Source organism: Lutjanus erythropterus, chromosome 10, assembly GCF_056507025.1.
Source record: "Lutjanus erythropterus isolate fLutEry1 chromosome 10, fLutEry1.hap2, whole genome shotgun sequence".
NCBI classification, from domain to species: Eukaryota; Metazoa; Chordata; class Actinopteri; order Lutjaniformes; family Lutjanidae; genus Lutjanus; species Lutjanus erythropterus.
Window position 1 is genome coordinate 13,548,322 of NC_139326.1, and position 19,622 is coordinate 13,567,943.

At 38.1% G+C, this 19,622-nt stretch overlaps 1 protein-coding gene across 1 annotated transcript in view; it reads right to left on the reverse strand.

The window, feature by feature from the left end:
• Nucleotides 1-1,638: 1,638 nt before the first annotated feature.
• The window catches only part of smarca2 (SWI/SNF related BAF chromatin remodeling complex subunit ATPase 2), a 52,343-nt gene continuing 34,359 nt past the window's right edge, over nt 1,639-19,622 (reverse strand). Inside the window, exons 25-34 of the mRNA XM_084728257.1 lie at nt 19,131-19,294; nt 18,092-18,319; nt 17,648-17,725; nt 16,784-17,002; nt 15,407-15,630; nt 9,274-9,379; nt 8,475-8,576; nt 7,066-7,192; nt 5,478-5,611; nt 1,639-3,666 (exon numbers count right to left, since the gene is read on the reverse strand). Of these exons, the coding sequence (XP_084584383.1) occupies nt 3,637-3,666; nt 5,478-5,611; nt 7,066-7,192; nt 8,475-8,576; nt 9,274-9,379; nt 15,407-15,630; nt 16,784-17,002; nt 17,648-17,725; nt 18,092-18,319; nt 19,131-19,294 (1,412 nt within the window). The 3' untranslated portion in view covers nt 1,639-3,636. The remainder of the gene's footprint in view (nt 3,667-5,477; nt 5,612-7,065; nt 7,193-8,474; nt 8,577-9,273; nt 9,380-15,406; nt 15,631-16,783; nt 17,003-17,647; nt 17,726-18,091; nt 18,320-19,130; nt 19,295-19,622) is intronic.

Below are 19,622 nucleotides of genomic sequence, written 5' to 3' on the forward strand. Positions count from 1 at the left end.
TGCCCCAAATATTCACTATAATTCCAGATATATAATACAGTATGTTTTTTAATCCATAGTTGAAAATAGAGCTGCAACGGTTATTAAATTTGATCACCAACTATTTTGAGGATCGATTAATCCGTTTGAGTAATTAAGTAAGAAAAAAATGTCAAAATTTTCTGATTCAAGCTCCTCAGATGTTAATATTTTCCATCTACTTTACTCCTCTGTGACAGTAAACTAAATATCTAATGGCTTTCACCATTTTCTGACATTTTGTAGCCCGAGCAACTAATAGATTCATCAAGAAAATAACTGACATTAATCTATAATGAAAATAATCGTAGTTGTAGTCCTAGTTGAAAATAATCTCCTACACATCTATGGATTTGCTTTTGTTTGAGAACAGCAATATTTGCTGCAGGCTACAGTGTCCAGCTGTTTTAGAAAACTATTCAGGCTTTTTAAAAATAAAAAGTGTACATATATATTTAGAATCTGTTTTTAAAGATTTTTGTATGGACTAATGGACTGAGTTACAGACAGACAGGTAACAGAAGTCATTAAATACTGAGAGGCCTTGGTCTTTGGCAGGGCCAGATGAAAAGTCAGGTGACCAGCGGAGATTAAGGTTTCATCATCTGGACACTGAATGTTTATATCAAATTCAGTGTCAGTCTGAGTGATACCAAACTGTCGGACTGACTGATTGACATCCACACTGCTAAAATGATCAAGGCTACCCCCCATTATGGCAGTAAACGGAGCAAACTACACTCTAAGTTACAGTAAATGTGTCATTTCAGTGTCTCTGTTACCATGCAAAACGGACTGTTGATGTACAGGGCTTTGGTTTGGTGGTTGAGTTTGAGTGAGAAAATGGTTCATGAAATTTGGAAGATGTGGTAGTTTAATGTAAGTGTATGTAAGTATGGAAATGTGAACAAAAAGAGAAATGTGTGTAAACATTTGTTTAAAGAAAAGAAATTATTGGAGCTGTCAGCTGGACTGACATTTGCATTCAGTTTGCAACTGAATCGTTCAGTTATTGCGGCTTGCCTATAGCACATTTAATGCATGTGAGGCTCTCAGATCAAAAAACCTTCTGACAGCTGTGTTGACAGTCTTGGAAAATAAATGTATGATTGAAGTAGATGGACCTGAAACAGGAAACCTGCATGTTTTATCAACTTACAATATAAGTGAGACTTTCAAAGACATTTCCAGCAGTTAGCAGGAACAGGGAATAACACAAACAGTGTTGCTAGAAAACGGTGAAAAAAATTGAGGGCAATTGTTTATACAACAGAAGTCAGACTGCTCATTCTTTCAATTAAAGAGCAGTGCACTGAAATGTAACTGCTTATATTTAAATGTATTGAAGATCAATGAATTTAATTAATATAATCTGTCATGACATTAATACTTTTTCAGTACTTGCAGACATCCTGTTTCTAAACAACATTAAAAGGCAACAGGAGTTGCAGATTTGTAACAAAAAATTAAATAAAATTGAGTGAGGGCTTTCCAGTTCAGTGTGTAAAATAAATTCCATAAGCAGTGTGCATTGCAAAACCAGTTACACCAACAAATAGCAGAAATGGTTCCCAGCATAATAAATAAATAAACAAGGAGACATAAATAAACAAGAAGACATTTTTTTTTGTGCTGAAAATCGGTGAGATTTTATTTGCCCTGGGCTATGAGATACAACCACAAAGACACTGTGCAAAGAAAGCAAAGATTAAGTCACACTTATGGAGAGTCGGCAAGCACATATTACAAACAACATAAATGATATATCTGCATGTACACAGTATTTTGTCAAGAGGTCATGCTACAAAGAACATATAAACCAATAAAATGAAGGCTCAAAAAATAATAGGAACACAAACACCTCAATCCAAATGTATAAATCAATACATTGTTTAAAATATAGTTATATTCAATGTCATTCAAATCAGATTTTTAATCCCATAACACTGTTTTTTTTTTTTGTAATATTTGTTGTTGTCTGCAAAAGTCCAGCCAAGACTTCTTAAGTCTTAACAATCTGTTTAGGACCACATGGTGCAACATGCTTTCAGGCGCTTTAAAAAGCTACATTTACTGCTACGATAGATGCTGGTTTTATTCAACAAGACAAGGTGTTTCCCCATTAACCTGCTGCTTAAAATCAAATACTGCTCTGAAGGCCAGTTTCTCAAAGTAAGCTAAACACTCCTGCTACTCTGAGTGAGAGAGTGATCACACCAAAGCTCAAAGCATCTGCTTCGATACACAACAACTTGAAAGCATTAGAGGAAAGGATACATGAAACACATGGACTTGCTTAAATGATGTGCCGCCTACACAAAGTAAGGTTACATTTCTCTTAAAAACAGCTATTAAAAAGCATTCAGCATTTATGGCTGCCTCAAATTAATTCTTAAGTCAGTGAGCAACAACTGACATTTTGTTGTGCTGGTTGATATATAGACTTTAGAAACTGTTTACACTCAAAATCGTGTTGTGATTGTTTGCTAAGCCCCACCCCTCACATTTACTGTTGCTACGTCTTACAAGCTTTCCATTCTCAGTGTTCAGTGATGACACTGGCAGATTTTCTCTCAAAGTATTTTTTAAACAAGGAGTCTATTATTTCAGACAAAACAGAAAAAAGGCTTCTCATTTTTAGTCGCTGACTGTCGCTTTTGCTGAAATTTTGAGTGTCACTGGAAGAAAACCCACAAAATCACTTAGTCGTTGATGGGTTTTTTAGCCTTGTATATTACTTCTATAAGATGGTTAGCTGGACATGCTAATATCTGTAGTTCTTATTTGAGCAGATAACACACTGTAGATAGTGATATGCTCCTTGGCCCAGTAAGTAACATTCAATTTCTTTGATGATAATATCTTATTTCAGTGGGACTTTCAAGCTGGACAAACACTTATAGCTTACATTAGAGCAGATAATCCATACTAAAAAAAATAAGGCACCACCCTCCAAATTCATAAACTGCAGCCAGAATCACACTGTTTTAACATGTCGAGAAATCTAAAGCTCGACATGCCTGCCACTCCCAGTTATGGCTGCTACGCTATGATTGGACAAACGCTGGTCAGGGGAGGGGTTTAGCAAACATTCAGTTTCTCTACATTCTAACATTTGGCACTGCACAAGGTGAAACAATGAACTCTGACAAAATTTAAAACTTGATTGATTGCCTTTTTTAATCACCACTGGCTTTCCAATCAACTTAGACAACCTTGGCTACACATATATATTTTTTTGTTTTTAAAAATATGGATATTAATCTCATTTTCTAAAAGTGCAAGCAAGCAAGTACAAATGAAGCAAAAGCGCGATTAGCATCACCTTTTTTTTGTTGTTCTTTTTTCATACATTATTTAGATCTTTAAAGCACAGAGTTAAAAAATATACTACAAATTTGTCTTAAAAACAGGAATATAAGCAGATCGGTATTGCTGTAGCTTATTGATTATTAGTAATACATTTCCAAGCTGGTGGAAGAAGGGGCGACAATACACACATCAGACAGACAATGAAGTAAAATTCAAATAAAAAAATACAGAATATGAACCTGAACAACGGTGATGGAAGATATTGTCCTTTTGTTTATAAGTGCTATAAACCACATCCTCACGTCCTCAGTCATCATCGCTCTTGTCTGACTGATCCTGCAGAAAAAGAGAGAGAGAAGTAAAGAGCATTAAGGGCAAGGAAGATTTAAAGGCCAAGAGGCAGAGGAGAGAGGGAGAATGCCGTATGACAAAGATTTATTGTCTGTGGAGAACATCAACAAGAGCTTGTGGAGGTCATCGCAAGCTGAATATATCAACATGCTGAAATAAGGAATAAAGATCTCCAGAGGAAAGGAGGTCTGAAGGTGAAGCAGTGCCCCTTCTTTGCATCTTCTCCTCCTGTCTAGATTCAGTTTCTGTCTAGAAGATGATGAAGAATAGCTGTGAGAGAGGATGAAGACTTTCAAAAGCCCCTTTGGAAATTCAGGAGGGAAAGTTCAGTTTTTGATCTGTAGTGTGTGGGGCATTGGGGGAAATCACTCACTACATTTGTATTCACAGGGTATCGTGGCTTTTGGCCATGCCCTGGTAAGGGTCTTATTTTGGCGGAGCTGTTTACATTAACCTCAGACACCCTGCAGTTCAGTATCACTGATGGCATGAATAAAAACCTGATTCAAGCTGCCTACTTACTCTGAATACTGACCAAAATCTAATGAGCAGGAAGCATCTGATCCCTCTAGATTTAATAGTGTACACTGCTGTTTTTAATGAAATTAAAATGTATTTGTCATCCTCTAAAGCTGGATTCATGTCTGTGTTTATAGGGACTTGGACTGAAAACAGCACAGGGCTGAGTTGGTGGGAGCGTGTTGTGAAGGCACTGGTGAGACAATTAAGTACAATCCAGGAAGTCCAGGTGGAGTAACAGATTAGTTATTTAAAGGCTTATCAGATGCCAAAACACCCTATGAGAGTTTTTAATACCCTGAGACAGGATTTTACAACTCTTATCACAGCAGCAACTGTTTTATCTTTGGTTGTGTGCTGCTGCAAAATATGATCCTGACATCCTCAGTCATCGTTGCTGTTGTTGAGCCCTGTTTTGCTGGAGCATTTGGCACCCCTGCTGCATTGATGGATTTCACGGGGAGGTCAATTTAATCTGGACACTACCTGTGGGGGTTACGTTGAATGTACAATGGCTATGTGTTAAAGCTCAAATACTACTCTGTAGGTGTGGACACCTCCTTAAAAATGTGAAGTATATGGCAGCTGCGGAGAACTGTGAGTAGTCACTTCAGGTTACTTCTGTTTTGATGGCTGAAGGTAAATCCAATGACGTGCGGTAGCTGATACGTTAAGGCAGACCCTCTCACCACCACTTGTATCACCAGGTGAATGAAAGAATGTGTTGCTGTGGGGAATATAACTGAAGACTGATACTGCCTGGTCAATAATTACAGACCCACTCAATGTTGTGGGATGTTGATGATGAATCATTAAACAATTCACAGCTGTTAAGAATTTAAGCAATTACAAATTCAATCAATAATTAATCACTAGTCTAGAAATGGCAGACTTCTTCTCTTGCCTCATCTGACACTGACCTGTCTGACAGAGGCATTTTGTGAAAAATGAAGCTTAAACTTGAAATGAGAAAAAACAGAGACCAGAACTGAGATCCATCATGAGGGACAGATATTGTCAAACACCTAATTGAGTTACATCTCATGTTTGTTGACACTGAGATGACACTATAATGTGGTAGCCAATATTATATAATATTATATAGTTTTTAGCTGTAATTTCATGCCTTTTTCATGGGCTATAAATATATTTATGTTCATTTATTTGCCCATTCAGAATTGAAGAAGAATTGGCCTTTTCCTAAGTAAATTGTGACTAATTCTTGTTCAGAGATGTGTTAAAGACACAGTATAATGCATCCAAATGGAACAACCTACATTGTCATCCTGGTCGTCGTCGCTGTCGTCGTCGCTGACCACTGGCTTGGCCTTACCACGGCTTTGCCTCTTTTTGCCTTTGTCATGGCTGCGCGCCTCCTTACTCAGCTTGATTTTAACCCGCACCGACTTGGCTAAATGAAGCACAAGGAAAAATAGGAGACAAGTCTTACATAACTGGTTTTATTATTGTTTGCTTAGGCAGAAAACAACTTATGCTCATTTAAGGTTCTACCTACATTTACACTCAGTGGACAAGCTGATTATATCTGGAATCATGTGTTTATCTTTAACTTATATTCAGTTTCATTTAATATCATACAAATCAATTTATGTCATTGAGAACTGACAAAAATCCCCTAACAGAAAAATGAATCAATTTTGATAAACAATTGTTTAAAATAATTTTTCAAGCAAACAGGTCAGCTTCTCAAATTAGATTATTTGCTGTGTTTTCTGTTTAATATCATTGTAATTTCAATATCTTTGAGCTTCGGGCTGTTGGTCGGAAAAAAAATAGTTTGTTCAACAAAATAATGAAAAATCACCATTTCCTCCATCTCCATTCTATTATCAGTTTTTAAAAACAGGAAACTGACACCAGGTTAAAGGAGAAATCTGTAAATATTTACATCAGAGATGACATATCGTGTTGAAACACTTGCTTCTCTTAAAACAACCCTACAAATGCGGTGTCCTTTGAAATTTCTATTCTGGCCCAAAATAACTCTTTTTGTTTCATGGTTCACATTAGAGCTCAAAATCATGCCGAATGAGTTTGTGTCTGTTTATGAGTCGTAATCATCAATAATCTGGCAGGCAGAAGGCAGGCTGTCCCTTAAATTCAACACCAGACCGTTTATTTTCAGAGCAGTGAGCTTTTGTTTTTCAGAATAAACAGCTTAGCTTTTAACTGACAGTTATAAACAACTGATCAACTTAGAGTATAAGACTTGTCAATGCTTGTCAATTTACAGTGCTGCGCACCTCTCACACTCCAGCAGAGGTTCCCAGCGTCTGGGGAGGAGGGGGCGCAGGGACACAACTTGCTTCAACCACAGATTGTGTATTAAATAGGATTTCAACCTATTTAATAAACAATCTATGGCTGCAACTCGCAATTTGGACTCATATACTCATTTCTGCATGCGTAGTTGCTACTCACTCTGTAGCTTTCAATACTTTTTTGATGCGACTGATGCAGATGAATGGTATATTTAACACTTTACAATTTATGTTCACTTTCAACATTATGCTTGTGAATCATTTCATTAATTAATTAATTTTCCTCTGCTGTGGAAGGACCAGTGAAAAAGCTCAAAAAATCTATGAAGTGTACCTTTTGTTAAGAGTTAAGAAATTCATTCTTGACCTGTTAACAAGGTCAAAAATGAAATTTTATTCCCAATTAAAATACCCCGCTAACAGTTTGAAGGCAACAATAGTCCACACTGCACCCAGTGGAATGGCAGCAAAGTGAATTTCAAACCACAGCAGCATTCACTGGGTTCATAATGTAGAATTGAAATGAGATGACACAAGTGTGTGGGTGTGTATTTGTATGCATGTCTCAGACGTTGTCTCTTACCCTCGGTCTCTGATTCATCCTCATCATCCTCATCCTCATCGCTGTCATCTTCACTCTCTTCATCCTTGGCAATCTTTTGCCTGGCACTCTTAAACACAGACTGAAGGACAATGGAGTCTTCGTATATCTGTGGAGGGAGGGGAAAAGGTTCTCAAACGGCATGAATGACATGTATTACTAAGAATACAGCAGAGACAAGTCTGCTGGACAAAAGGTGGATGTGAGCAGGGGTAGTGTGAGGTGAGATTAAGCATTAATGCAGAGAGAAATAGGAGACGAGTAAAACTGGCAGAAAGGAGGCTACGAATGGAGAACGTAACAGTTAATTGATTACTCTTTGAGTTAAGTACAGGAAGTGGTAATTAAAACCTTAACAAAGAATTATGGACCATTCCCTTAAAAAGCAATGAAAAAGTGCTCTCTTCAGAGAAACTTTTTTGACCTATATCTCTTTAGGTTGGTTTAAGGCAGTAGAGACACATTTGGCAAGCTTCGAGGACAAAGCCAAAAATGTTCCCCCCAAAATCCCCAGAAAACACAAAATGGGCTGTAAATGGGTTCAATTTATGAAACGTTTCTAGTCCTCTGACCACTCAAAACACTGTACACTCCATGCCAACATTCACCTGATTCACACAAACATTTATACACTAATGGAACTAATGGCTGCTTGAAGGCGGGAACAGAACGGTACATGGGTGTCAAACATAGTATGTAATGATGTAATATATAAACCTAGGGCACTGCCGCTCAGACTTGCAGCCAATTTTTCCTCATGGCCACTAGCTAAAAATTCCCTTAAGGCATAAAATGCATTTTCACCATAAGCCACAATTACAAAAAAGACTTCTGTTAAACTGCTGACAGGACACCTTGAACTGCAAAAAAATCTCTATTATGACTCTTTCTATTATGGATTTCTGATCCATGTAGTTTTAATATTTGTAAAACTTTCCTGGTGTCGAGAAAAGTGATTAAAAAATGTCTGATGTCATCACAATGTATGGGCTACACGGGAACCTGCAGGTGGGGGCAAGAGGGGAAACACCACTGCACATAATTCAGTGGGCCACATATCCAGGAAGCAACCCCAGAAGCTAGAAAATTTGTTTGGTTTATGTGCCAGGCAGGCAACTCTCTCATTGGACTGAATGGCGCCATCTTTGCAGTCACTATCTAGTTCATTATAATACATCTATAGTGTCAAACCATGAACAATGGAGCATGGAACTGAAGATAAGACACTTGAGAGGACAGCTTAAACAAACATTTGTGTTGTTACTACTTGAGAGTGAAAACCTGCAGAATCTGGCTCTCCATTGCACACAAAGAAATTGAATAAAAAAAAAACTATTAATTGGAGAAAGTAAATTAGAGAAACTTTGGTTCTACATGGAGGATTTTCTAACCTGGGATCCCTCGAGGTTGAAGGTCTGGGCGTTGTGACAAAGCAGCATCACATCCTTCTCCAGGTCTCCCACACTCCTGTATTTATGGTTTCTCACACGATCCTGTTGACAGAAAATCATCAGCTTGATTCACACTTGGCCTGAATGATTTTTGAAGAAATATCTAATTATGATTATTTTGCCTGATATTGCAACTGGGATGTGATTTGTGATATTAGAGAGAATTGTAAATTTTACATAATTATTGTCATTTTCATTGAATAACATATTAAAAAGATTATGGTGTGATTTTTGCAGGGATCTGTACCAAACAAAGATTCCTTGAAATCATATAAAAAAATCCTGTGTTCAGTTTTTCCCAGGCAGAGTCAGTGAACAGGACATTGGCCATTTAAAAAGAAGCAGGAGGATATTTTGTTGTCATGACAGTGTAAACACTACCAATTCTGTCCACAGGGGCCTTCAAAATCAGCAAAATATGAAAGTTCATAGTAGTGGCTTTAATTTAATTGACCAAGCCTGAGGAAACCAGTTAACATTCCCATTTTCCAACCAGGCATTTCTGCTTATAAATGACTGAAATTGTGAGGCTAAGTGATCATGAAAATAGCTGCCAATTAATTTTCTGACCATCAACCGATCAATGAATTGACTGATGATAAAGTTATCATTTCTTTAGAAGAACAGTTTTTGCTAACCCCAGCTTGCAGATTTTTTTAGTCTGCGTCTACTTCAACCAACATCATCACCACCCTATGTCTCATTCATATGGATTGCTGCATCATCCTAGTTGACATACCTTGATCTTTTTGAAGTCCACAGGTTTTCTGATGAGCTCATAATATTCTGGGAGCTCCTTCCTGGATGGTAACTGGACGAAGACCTCACTAAGCTGTCTTCCTGACCTGATAACAGAGAATAATTTCACATTATTATTAAATTCGTATTCTCCCCACAAAATTTCATGTCCACTTTTTCCAAATAACTGGTGTGTCTGGAATTCTTAAATATCAAAAATTAAAATATTCAGATTCCTGGGTTGCCTTCATTTGAATCTACATTATTAAAATTAGTTGAAGCCCTAATTGCACTAGTGGCAGTTTTTGTGGAGGGTATCTGTATGATGTCTTCAAAAAACAAAACGGGGCCAAAAACAGGGTTCCTGCAGTTAATTTTCTCTGTGACAGTACTGGGTTTTTGGCAGGAATGACCTCAATCTCATTTCACATACTTCAAATCTGAGCTTCATTAGTCATCGCTGTGAAACTGATGTAGATGTAGATGGCTGATTTCATTGTGATTGCCAGAACCCATCAAGCTAATTCTCATGTTCAGTGACAAAAACATTAAGAATTATTACAACTGATTATTCAAATACGACAAAAGAAAATATTCATATACTGAGGTGTTTTAACAGAAATAACTATAGGATACAGCTAATAAAAAAAATGACTCCATCTATACAATCTGCCTCTCATTCACCCATGCACGCACGCACGCACGCACGCACGCACACACACACACACACACACACACACACACAAATGGCAGTGGAGTTGTCATGCAAGGCACTGGGCTAACAAATTGGAGCAACGAGGGAAGCCAGAAACTGAAAACCAGGCAATCACTTTGCGACTACTGAGCCTCAGTTTCCCATCGACGGCCAAGGAATAGAGCAAAACAAGCAAACTATATGCCAAGTCAAACAATGGGCGAAACATTTAGAAAACTAATGTAAATGGGAGATAACTGAAGAATACTGGCATAAATTGCTTTCTGCCATAGTGTCTTCATGACCACTGGAAAGCAAAGCAGACATTTTCAAATTCTACACATATCTGCTTAAATGGTAAGAAGTCAATGAGAGCTATCATCTCTACAGCAGGGCCAGTTAAAGCATAACAATTAGACACACAATTGACAAACCTTTGCATGGTGTGTTAATTGCACTCTGACTTCTTGAAGTGTGTTATGTCTGTTTTTATGAATAATGCAGCACAATTAATAATAAAGTGTTTATGCTTGGGGCCAGGTTTCCTGATTCAAAGTGAGTGAAGTAAACAAGAAACTGAGAACATGCAAAGAATTGCAATATGGCAACAAGAGAGAAAATAGAGTAACAACAAAGAGGCAATTTCAACTAGGTTCGCCAACAAAAACAGAGCTGTAGCATGGTTGGCCCAACAAATATATATGAGTTTCTGTGGTTCTAGCTGTTTATTTTCCAAACATGTATGCACCAATGTATAGGCTCCATACATGAATACTTAAAGAGGGTTGGAAGGTGAGGGTTATCTTTTCATACCTTGTCTCAACCAAGGGTTGTATAACCCTCAAGGTTATATTTATAAACTAAACATGCTCAGTCAGTGCTCTATCATTTCAAGATTCTTCTGAGACAATATAACAAGAGACAGCTGCAAAAACGAGTCCACATTAACAAGGATGTGAAAAATTAAAGTATCCTTGAATTATTGTCCTCCTGCAACAGAGATGATTATTGCCATCACTTTCTTTAACTGCAGTTTTTCCAAGATTAATTTCCCCAGAGTTTGAGAAAACAAGAAAAGAGGCAAATCAGTGAGAAGTGAGCATTTATGTTTTTTATAGCAACCTTGTGAGTTTGATTGCTCATGTCATCAATTAATCAATTCCTGCTTATCTGCATTGCTTCTTCCCACACAAGGTCTCTGATTGATCTGCCTAAAATGATCAATTCCTGATTTATTTATTAGGGGTTGAATTCTGCCAACACGGAGTTCTCACTGTTGTGTTTTGAGCCTTTAACAACTCTTGAGTCCATTTTGTACATTTAAACTGATTTTCTTGCTGCTTCTTTGCCAGACTGTGAAGACCTTCACCTGGCGCTTAATGAATAACACAGAGACAGGAGCAGCAGACCTCTGACCCAGACAATCTTAATCTTCCAAAAAGAGAAAAGAAATAAATCTGTAGAGGAAAATAATAGATTCAGTAATATAAAGAGCAATACAGTGAGAAAAGGCAAATGAGCTGTTGATTACGCACCACAGTTGCAGTTAATTAGCAGATGGGAATATTAGTGTAATTTTTGTTCCTGCTAATAGTTTTTTTAAATCAGCTTTTTGTATTTATTTTTCACCTGCTTTGTAATAATCAAAATAATAGCTTTTAGCTTTAAAATGAGCTTTAAATATAGAGTACCACTTAAAAGTTTAAACTGGACCAGCAGAGTGGTTCTGCCTGATTTCATGGTTGTTGATCTCACATGACTTGAATATTATACAATTACCCCACTGCATTGTCTCTGACTTCTGAACCTGCTGTGAGCTTAGATCCAGGGTGTAAACTGTGATATGATATGTTAAAAAAAAAAAAAGGTTTTTACATCTTTGATGTAAAGCTCAACATTATGGGCGTTATGGTTGGGGATCTCTGGGAGGTCACAAAAGCTTAAAACAAGGAGGTCTTTTCTCATGGCTTGTGATAGAAAGTGATTATTTCAAAACGTATGAGTGACAAGCTCTTTTGCCTTACTTATTAGAGATTTCTATAGTTACACTTTCAAAGGCACACTTCACCCACAAATTCAAAAATACAAATTTATCCTCTTACCAAAAGTGTTGTTTTTCCAACTAGATGGTTTTGGTGTGAGCTGCAGAGTTTTGGATATATTAGCAGAGGAAATGTCTGCCTGGCACTCAGCTTGTGGTGTTTAAAGCAGCAAAAAATAAATCTGAAACACTTAACATCAATGTGTCTTTCGAGAAATCGTGATCCGGTTAAGCAACAAACTTTGTAGTTAGCAGTTACATGTAGTAAGTATTTTTTTTTTACCCAAACACACCTGCCAACTAAATCACCATGCAGAAGTAAGCACGCGTCTATTAATGGACAAGAGGTTACAGCTCAGTTGAGGACGATGCCATTAATGTTTACATCCTGTGCTGTTACAAGCACGAGCCTCTTACTTATAGCTGCAACAAGTCAACCAATTGTTTGGTGAATTATTAGCCTTATTGAATTGTAAACTATTTTAATAATCGATCATTTTGAGTCCTGTTTAAGAAAACCAGTCCAAATTCTCTGATTTCCTTGTTTCTTTAGTCCTTTCAGTCAATAAATAAATATCTTTGGGTTGTGGACAAAAGACATTTGTGGATGTCATTTTGGGCATTTTTCACTACTTTTTGACAAACAACTAACCGATCAAACGAGAAAATGGTTGACAGAGTAATCAATAGTAAAAGTTAGTTGTAGCGTTGCTTTCATCCATGAGTGAGTTTAGTTTGGTAGAAAGAAAATAATTCCTACATGAAACTGCTCACAAGGTCTGCGGATTATCTTGAGTAACCACTCAACTGGGTAATGATCTCTGCAAAGAGAAACTGATTTTCAGATGTATTTTTCAGACCCACAAGCCAAGCACCATCTAGCTCAATTATATTTTAGAGAAGGCAGACATCTCTATAACTTGCATCTACAAAACTCTGCAACTCACACTAAAACAATATAGATGGATAAACAGCACTACAGGTAAGAGGAAAAATATGCACTTCTGATTTTGGGGTGATCTGTCACTTTGGTTTATGGAGAAAATGAAGCCTAGACTGTGGCGTCACTCCAATGAAAAGATATATGTTTATTAAATTCCAGGATGCTTCAAATCAAAGTTAAGCTAAGTTCATACTCATGTTTGACTTTATGCAGTTTGGAGGTGTAGTTTATTTATGTTGAAACAGCATTGCGATTGAGGAATCCTAAAGTTCTAGAGTGAAATTCCTACATCTGTCCCAGTCTAGTCAAGTGAGATGAGTGCCAGAGACATGATTGAGATGCTCTGGGATGAACAACCATCAACAGGGAGAGGAAAGAATTTGACTTCTGGAAAGGCAGGTAGCAGTTTCCTGGAAAAGCTTCGGCGTAGTAGTCAGCCAGTGCATATTTGAGTAATGGGGACACAAATGCACATGTTCTTTCATGCACGGGTAAATATTACAGAGACAAACACGCATACTTGTGATTTTGCACATGTGCAAAAAAAGAAAGATGCAGACACAACAGATCCGACCACACACAGAAATACACTCACACTAACTCTCAGTACTGTTGGACTGAAAGAATACAAGGATGTATCACACTGTACTGTTCCTAAGAAATGACTTCATGTCTGTTCATTTTTACCCTGCTAACCACAGAGAAATCGGTACTTTCCATTGGATAATGAAAGCACACTTACAAAAAAAGGTACTGTTTTGCAGTCACAAGTACATTTTTTAGAGATCTACCATAACAAGGACAGGACAGGCCCTCATCAGAGAAGATATATATATACCTTTTACAGTACAAACATGTTAAAGTCAAGTTTCTTAAGTCAGTTCATATACTGTTTGAAGTGCATGCGAGGACAACACTGGTCCATCACTGCAGAGACCCAGATTGGCCCAGTAATTGGCAGAAACAGGCAGCAATTGCGCTTCCTTCCTGTTAGTCTCTACACTGTTGTTGCTGTCTATAAATTAATCTGTTAGCTGATTTTTGTGTTGTCATCTAAAGTAGTGGTGACAGAGTTCAACTGAACACATTTACACTGAGAGAAAGCAGAGATGTTTGGGTTAACCATGGTCAATGAAGGTAGTCTGTAAATGTGAATGTCATTGAGTGTAAAAATACTGGTCTGGAATTGGTCATGATACAGGTTATGTGATGAAATAACATTAAACTGTAGTGGTCAGACAATGTTAAATGTGAGAAGCTAATCAACCCCTGCAAGTATTACTTCTAAGCTTATAAGTGCCACGGCGCTTCAGCAATAATGGCGGCTTGCCTGCCTCCGCTTACAATTCAGATTTGTCGATACAGCCTCCCCAGGCTCAACGTGTTATACCTCATCTACACTTGCCAAAAAAAGCATTTCACCAGCACTACAGTAATACTCTTAGTCCTCCATCAGTGTCTACACAGAATGTGTTCAGTAACAATACTGCTATGCTCTTAGACACTTAACACTGTTAGGCTCTTTTGACCACTCACACGGCCCAATGCACGACTAATGTAATTAAGCTGTAAGTAGGGACATAGATTTGACACCTAGCAAGATGTTGAGATTGCAGTTATTTGTGTCAAGCAGGAGCCATTAAGTTGCTGTTGCAGACAGCTGCAGTGATTAATACTGGAATGTATCTGTTCAGTCAGATGGTCAGTTGAAGCACAGCTGATGGCTGTCCTGTGTAGGCGAAGTGTCACGACACTCACTGTAACCGGAGCTCTACCTCAGTGTCCTCTGGTGTCCTTCCACACCAGATGACGCCAAAAATATACCCATTTGGAAGTGTATTAGGTACACCTAGCTATAACTAATACAGGCTAACACAACAGAGAGCTTTCAATCCTACCTTCTCAAAATGTTTGACAGGATATAACTCAATTTTATGGTCATTTAAGAAGGCTGCAGAACTGTACTGAGAGGTGTTTAGAATATTTACATAAAATTAAATACATGGGGTGGACAAAATGGTTTCAGACCTCTGAATCACTGCAAAGACATCTATTTTTTATTTTTTCACTCACCAATCTCAGTAGCTCTGGTCTGGTGCTCATTTATGCACAGTTATAAAACAATCAAGCAAATCAGCGCTAGAGTCAGAATAGTAGTGAAGAAGAGCAACAAAATAAGTTGAAACAATGGTCTTAAGTGTGGATGAGATGTATGTAGCTCTACAGTTTGTTTTAGCTCAATTAATAGAAATAAAGCCTTAATTGCCATAAAACAAGCTGCATCTAGTGAATGCTAACATAACTTTTGTGTCGACTAGAAATTTGGATGAAAGACAGACACGTCATTTGCTTCTGATTGGCAAGTGCAAAAAAAAAAAAAAGAACCAAAATAACCCCATTAATACCATCTCAGAATGAATACTGCAGTGAGATAACTCATAAATAAATCTCCTTACCCATCTCTGTAGTTGATGACCGTATCGATGATGGTGTTCATTTGCTTGGTGAGCTTGGGAGGGTTCGGAGAAAGTTTCTCAGCTGGCGGACGTCCACGTCTCTTCTTGGCCTTGGAGCCCCCGTCATCTCTGCCCGACGAGTCCTTGTCCTGACGTCTCTTGCGTTTTCGCTTTTTGAGCCGGATCTCCTCTTCCATCTCTTCCAGGTTTCCATCCTCAATGGCCTGGAGTCGAACAGAGCAAAGACGGCATTAATTCTCAATCACTTCAATCTATTCACATATGATGTGGAATTGTAAGATCACTATCAAGAAATGTATAATTTTCACAAACCATCTCTGTCATCTGATATAAAATTCCCTTGGCAACACAATAGCAAAAAGAATTCACAGCAGAAAGAACTTTCACTGATTTTAGTCTTTCTAACTCTGGCTGTTAAGCTCCTGTGGATATACTCCTGAGCTTAAAACTTAAATTTCTTCAGCAGTGCCTTCAGATCTCTAGATATCCTTCTTTTAATTTGAGCCTCACTGAACTACAGCTAACACATTCAACATACTGTCACCCCAGTCTCAAAGTTTCTTTCTGTTCTATTCTTGTTTCCCTGAAACACCTGAGCCACAGTCAATAAAATGGATCTGCCAGGCCTGACATGTCTCTCCAGGGGAGTGTGTCACAGTATATTTGGTGTGGCTGACTGGGTTCCATTAGCATCGGGCTGAGCTAAACTTTGGCATTAAATCCAGTCATGGTTAAAGGCCTGATCTGCTTATGAAAGAGGACGTTACTTCTGTTACAGCAAATTACTGAGTCTTTAAATAAATTAAAGTACATATTTGTGACTTTAAAGATTAATGCCTTCAAATGGCTTAAAATGGCCATGGGATTGAGGAGCCACAGACAAGGTAGGGAAGTAGGAAAGTACTGAGAAACCAATTAGCACTTTGTTGAATTTGGTATTTTAATAGAATTAAAATGAATAAAAATGAGCCACCTGCTTGTGTGTAACTTCGTCTTTGGAAGGGGCATAAATTTCGATTCATAATTTGTTGGTGGAGCATAAACAAGCAAAATACAAAAGAAATGTTTTTGTTTACGACAAAAGAAATTAAACTGCAGGGTAATGGCAGTCTGAATGTGCGACTACATATTAAACTGCAATGTACACAGATTGTGCAACTTTCTAACAGGTGTGTAGTGTAGAGAAGTTTGATAATTTTAATTCCACAAATTTCAAATCAAATCAGTCAGTATATTACGCAAGATTGCTATAAGTAACTGCAGCGGTGTTGAGTGAAGAGATGGAAAAGAAACAAACTTTTTCAACAGTTTTAAAGCAGTTACATTTTTAAACTGACAGATATACTCAGACTTTACCCGTAGCCATTGCTTTTCTGTCAGCGCATCACTGTAGTCCACATCCCGACGACAGCGTGATCCTCGGCCGAACATCTTCTCCTCCTCTTCTTCGTAGGTGAGCCGTTCTACCTCAGCATCATCTTTGATGATCCAAGAAGGCAACTCATCCTCCTCCATTAGACGAGGCTTACGCTTCGGGTTTCTGGCGTGCTCCCGGCGTCGGTCCATGTCCATGCGCTACAAAGGAGAAAAGTGGGAAAATCACATCCAGTGAAACAGCAGATAGTGACACAATTCTTTGTTCCTTTGTGTTACATAAAATTATTGGAACCCTTAAGGTGAAATTACACTGGAATCAATGGGCTAACAGCAGTTACTTTTGTAAAAGCAGTCTGGTTGAGCAAGAGAGAGCACTATTGGTCGTTTCCCACCCATGGACCCAGTCACCATGGAACAAGAAAATGCCAGCTGGATGAAACACGAAAGTTGGTGTTGGCTGGTGTTTCACAAAATATCAGTTGACCCAAGAGGCAGAAAAACTGTACTGGACATTTCAAGCACAGATAGTCAAAAACAGAGTTGTGTGGTGTAAAACTGTCAGGTGATGTACTGTGAATGACATGGTGACTGTGAGATCTGCACACATGACAATCCAATCATTTATTTTGCAAGAAGACGTGTCTGGCAGGGGACAGCTGTTGCCAAGTCTGAAGGTGCCTGAACAAATGGTGACATTTAACAAGAATAGCGTTCTTGACATGATGGACAACCTCCAATTATTTTGAGGGTAGATGGAAAAGAACCAGCTGTCAGCTTCTCCTCCGTTGAGATATAAATTTTTATTTTAGTTGTACCCTGCAATTAGATCTCTGCTTTTCTTACCATGAAGAGCTCAAATTCATCTTCATTGCGGGCTATCATCTGGTTGAGAGTTTCATCATCAGGTACTTCATCTTCTTCCTGAAGTCACATTTTAAAAAAAAAAACATCAAAAGACAGTCTTCTGAAGACATCTGACACTTAGTTTTAATAGTTTCAGCAGAACAGAAGCCACACATGCTCCATTCAAAACACACCAGTTAAGTATGACATACAGATTTGATCAAATACCAATTAAATAACTGAGATTGCATTATAAAACCATGCAATGTTATAAGTGAGGGATGGTTAATAAACTGATCATTTCTAAGTAGCTGTCTCTGCAGTAATTCAATCAAATGCATAATTTAACTAGAGAGGAAAAAATCTATTTAGGGTCTCATACATTCATTATAAAAAGATACTTTTATTTCTAAGACAAACACAAGTTACAACCTCAAACCTTACTTCATTCTGCTCCTCATGCTCTAAGATGGCTTGAAGGAAAGCACGGCGCTCGTGGCTTGAGGACTTCTGGTCGAACATGCCTGCCTGGATGACCTTCTGATCCACGTTGAGTTTGTACTTGGCTGCTGCCAGGATTTTCTCTTCCACGCTGTTGACGGTGCAGAGACGAAGCACACGCACCTCATTTTGCTGACCAATGCGGTGAGCCCGGTCCTGAGCCTGAAGGTCCTGGAATCAGCATGTGAAAGACAAATATAAGACTACTTAAGTTGCCTCAATATAAAAGAGGAAATTAACACATCACAGCCAGAATTTGAAAGCCAATGCCAGAATAATTTTCTGTTGTGTGTATGACTCAGGGTCAGAATTTAAAATGACAGTATGATCTTTAGGCCTTATTTTTAAACATAGCAATTTTGTACACCAATACTTTCTCTGTGATTAAATTAGATCAACACATAGAACTCTTCACACACACTCCTGCGGCCTGTTAGAACACTGACGCATACAGCCGATATCAAAGAATGATTGATGAAATGCATTGCATCAACGCACATCTTCTGTTAACACATGCAGGTGCATGCTACATCTGAGTCTGTAGTTTGTGTTCCTGATCCTTAAACCTCATGTAAAGACAAACAAAAGAAACCACTTTTACCATAGGCTACTGTGAATTTGTCTAGTCATACACTATACATTATGATATAAATGGATAAGATATCTACTAAAAGGTTACCATGGGCACTTTAAAGTTTAGCTTTTCTTTTCTTTGCATCAAGCTGGTTTGTGGAAAAAGAAAACCTAGAGTATGAATAACTGATTCACAAGACACAGCCATCTCTGCCAATTCAGTATGTTCAAATGGCTTAAGGGGATATTTCAAGTGAGTTTGTATGAGGCACTTATTGATTGACCTCATTTAGAAGCAGAGAGCAGTATCATAAGGGAAGCTAAGCAATGTACTGCTGTGTACAGGGTTAGCAACAAGCTGAAAACTGTCTATAATCAGAGCAAGTAAGGTCCTTAAAGGTTGACGTACCTGGTGAGGGTTCCAATCACTGTCAAAGATGACGACAGTGTCGGCAGCCTGCAGGTTGAGGCCAAGGCCACCGGCTCTGGTACTGAGCAGGAAGATGAAATATTGAGAGCCTTCCTCATTGAACTTCTTCAGCAGTGCTGCTCGATCCTCAGACTTGGTAGTTCCTGAATAAAAAAACAAACATGATCATTTTGAAATTCAGAGTCTGTCAATTTAACTTTGATGATGTTTGCTTGAAATAATTTTTCTTCTTCTGATCCAAAGTGTATTGTTGCCAGGAACGTAAAAATGCCACCTGTGTGCTGTGCCTCATCTAGGACCAATTAAATTGTTTCAGATGTGTCTGAAAAGGGCATGAAGTGACCCTGATAAAGCAGGGTTCAAAATGTGATAAAACCATCCAACAGCCTGTTAAATTATGCTAATTGAGGAGGTTCACAGTCCACAGCTGCATATATGATACAAGTCTCTTCACTTAGTTTGTAATAATAA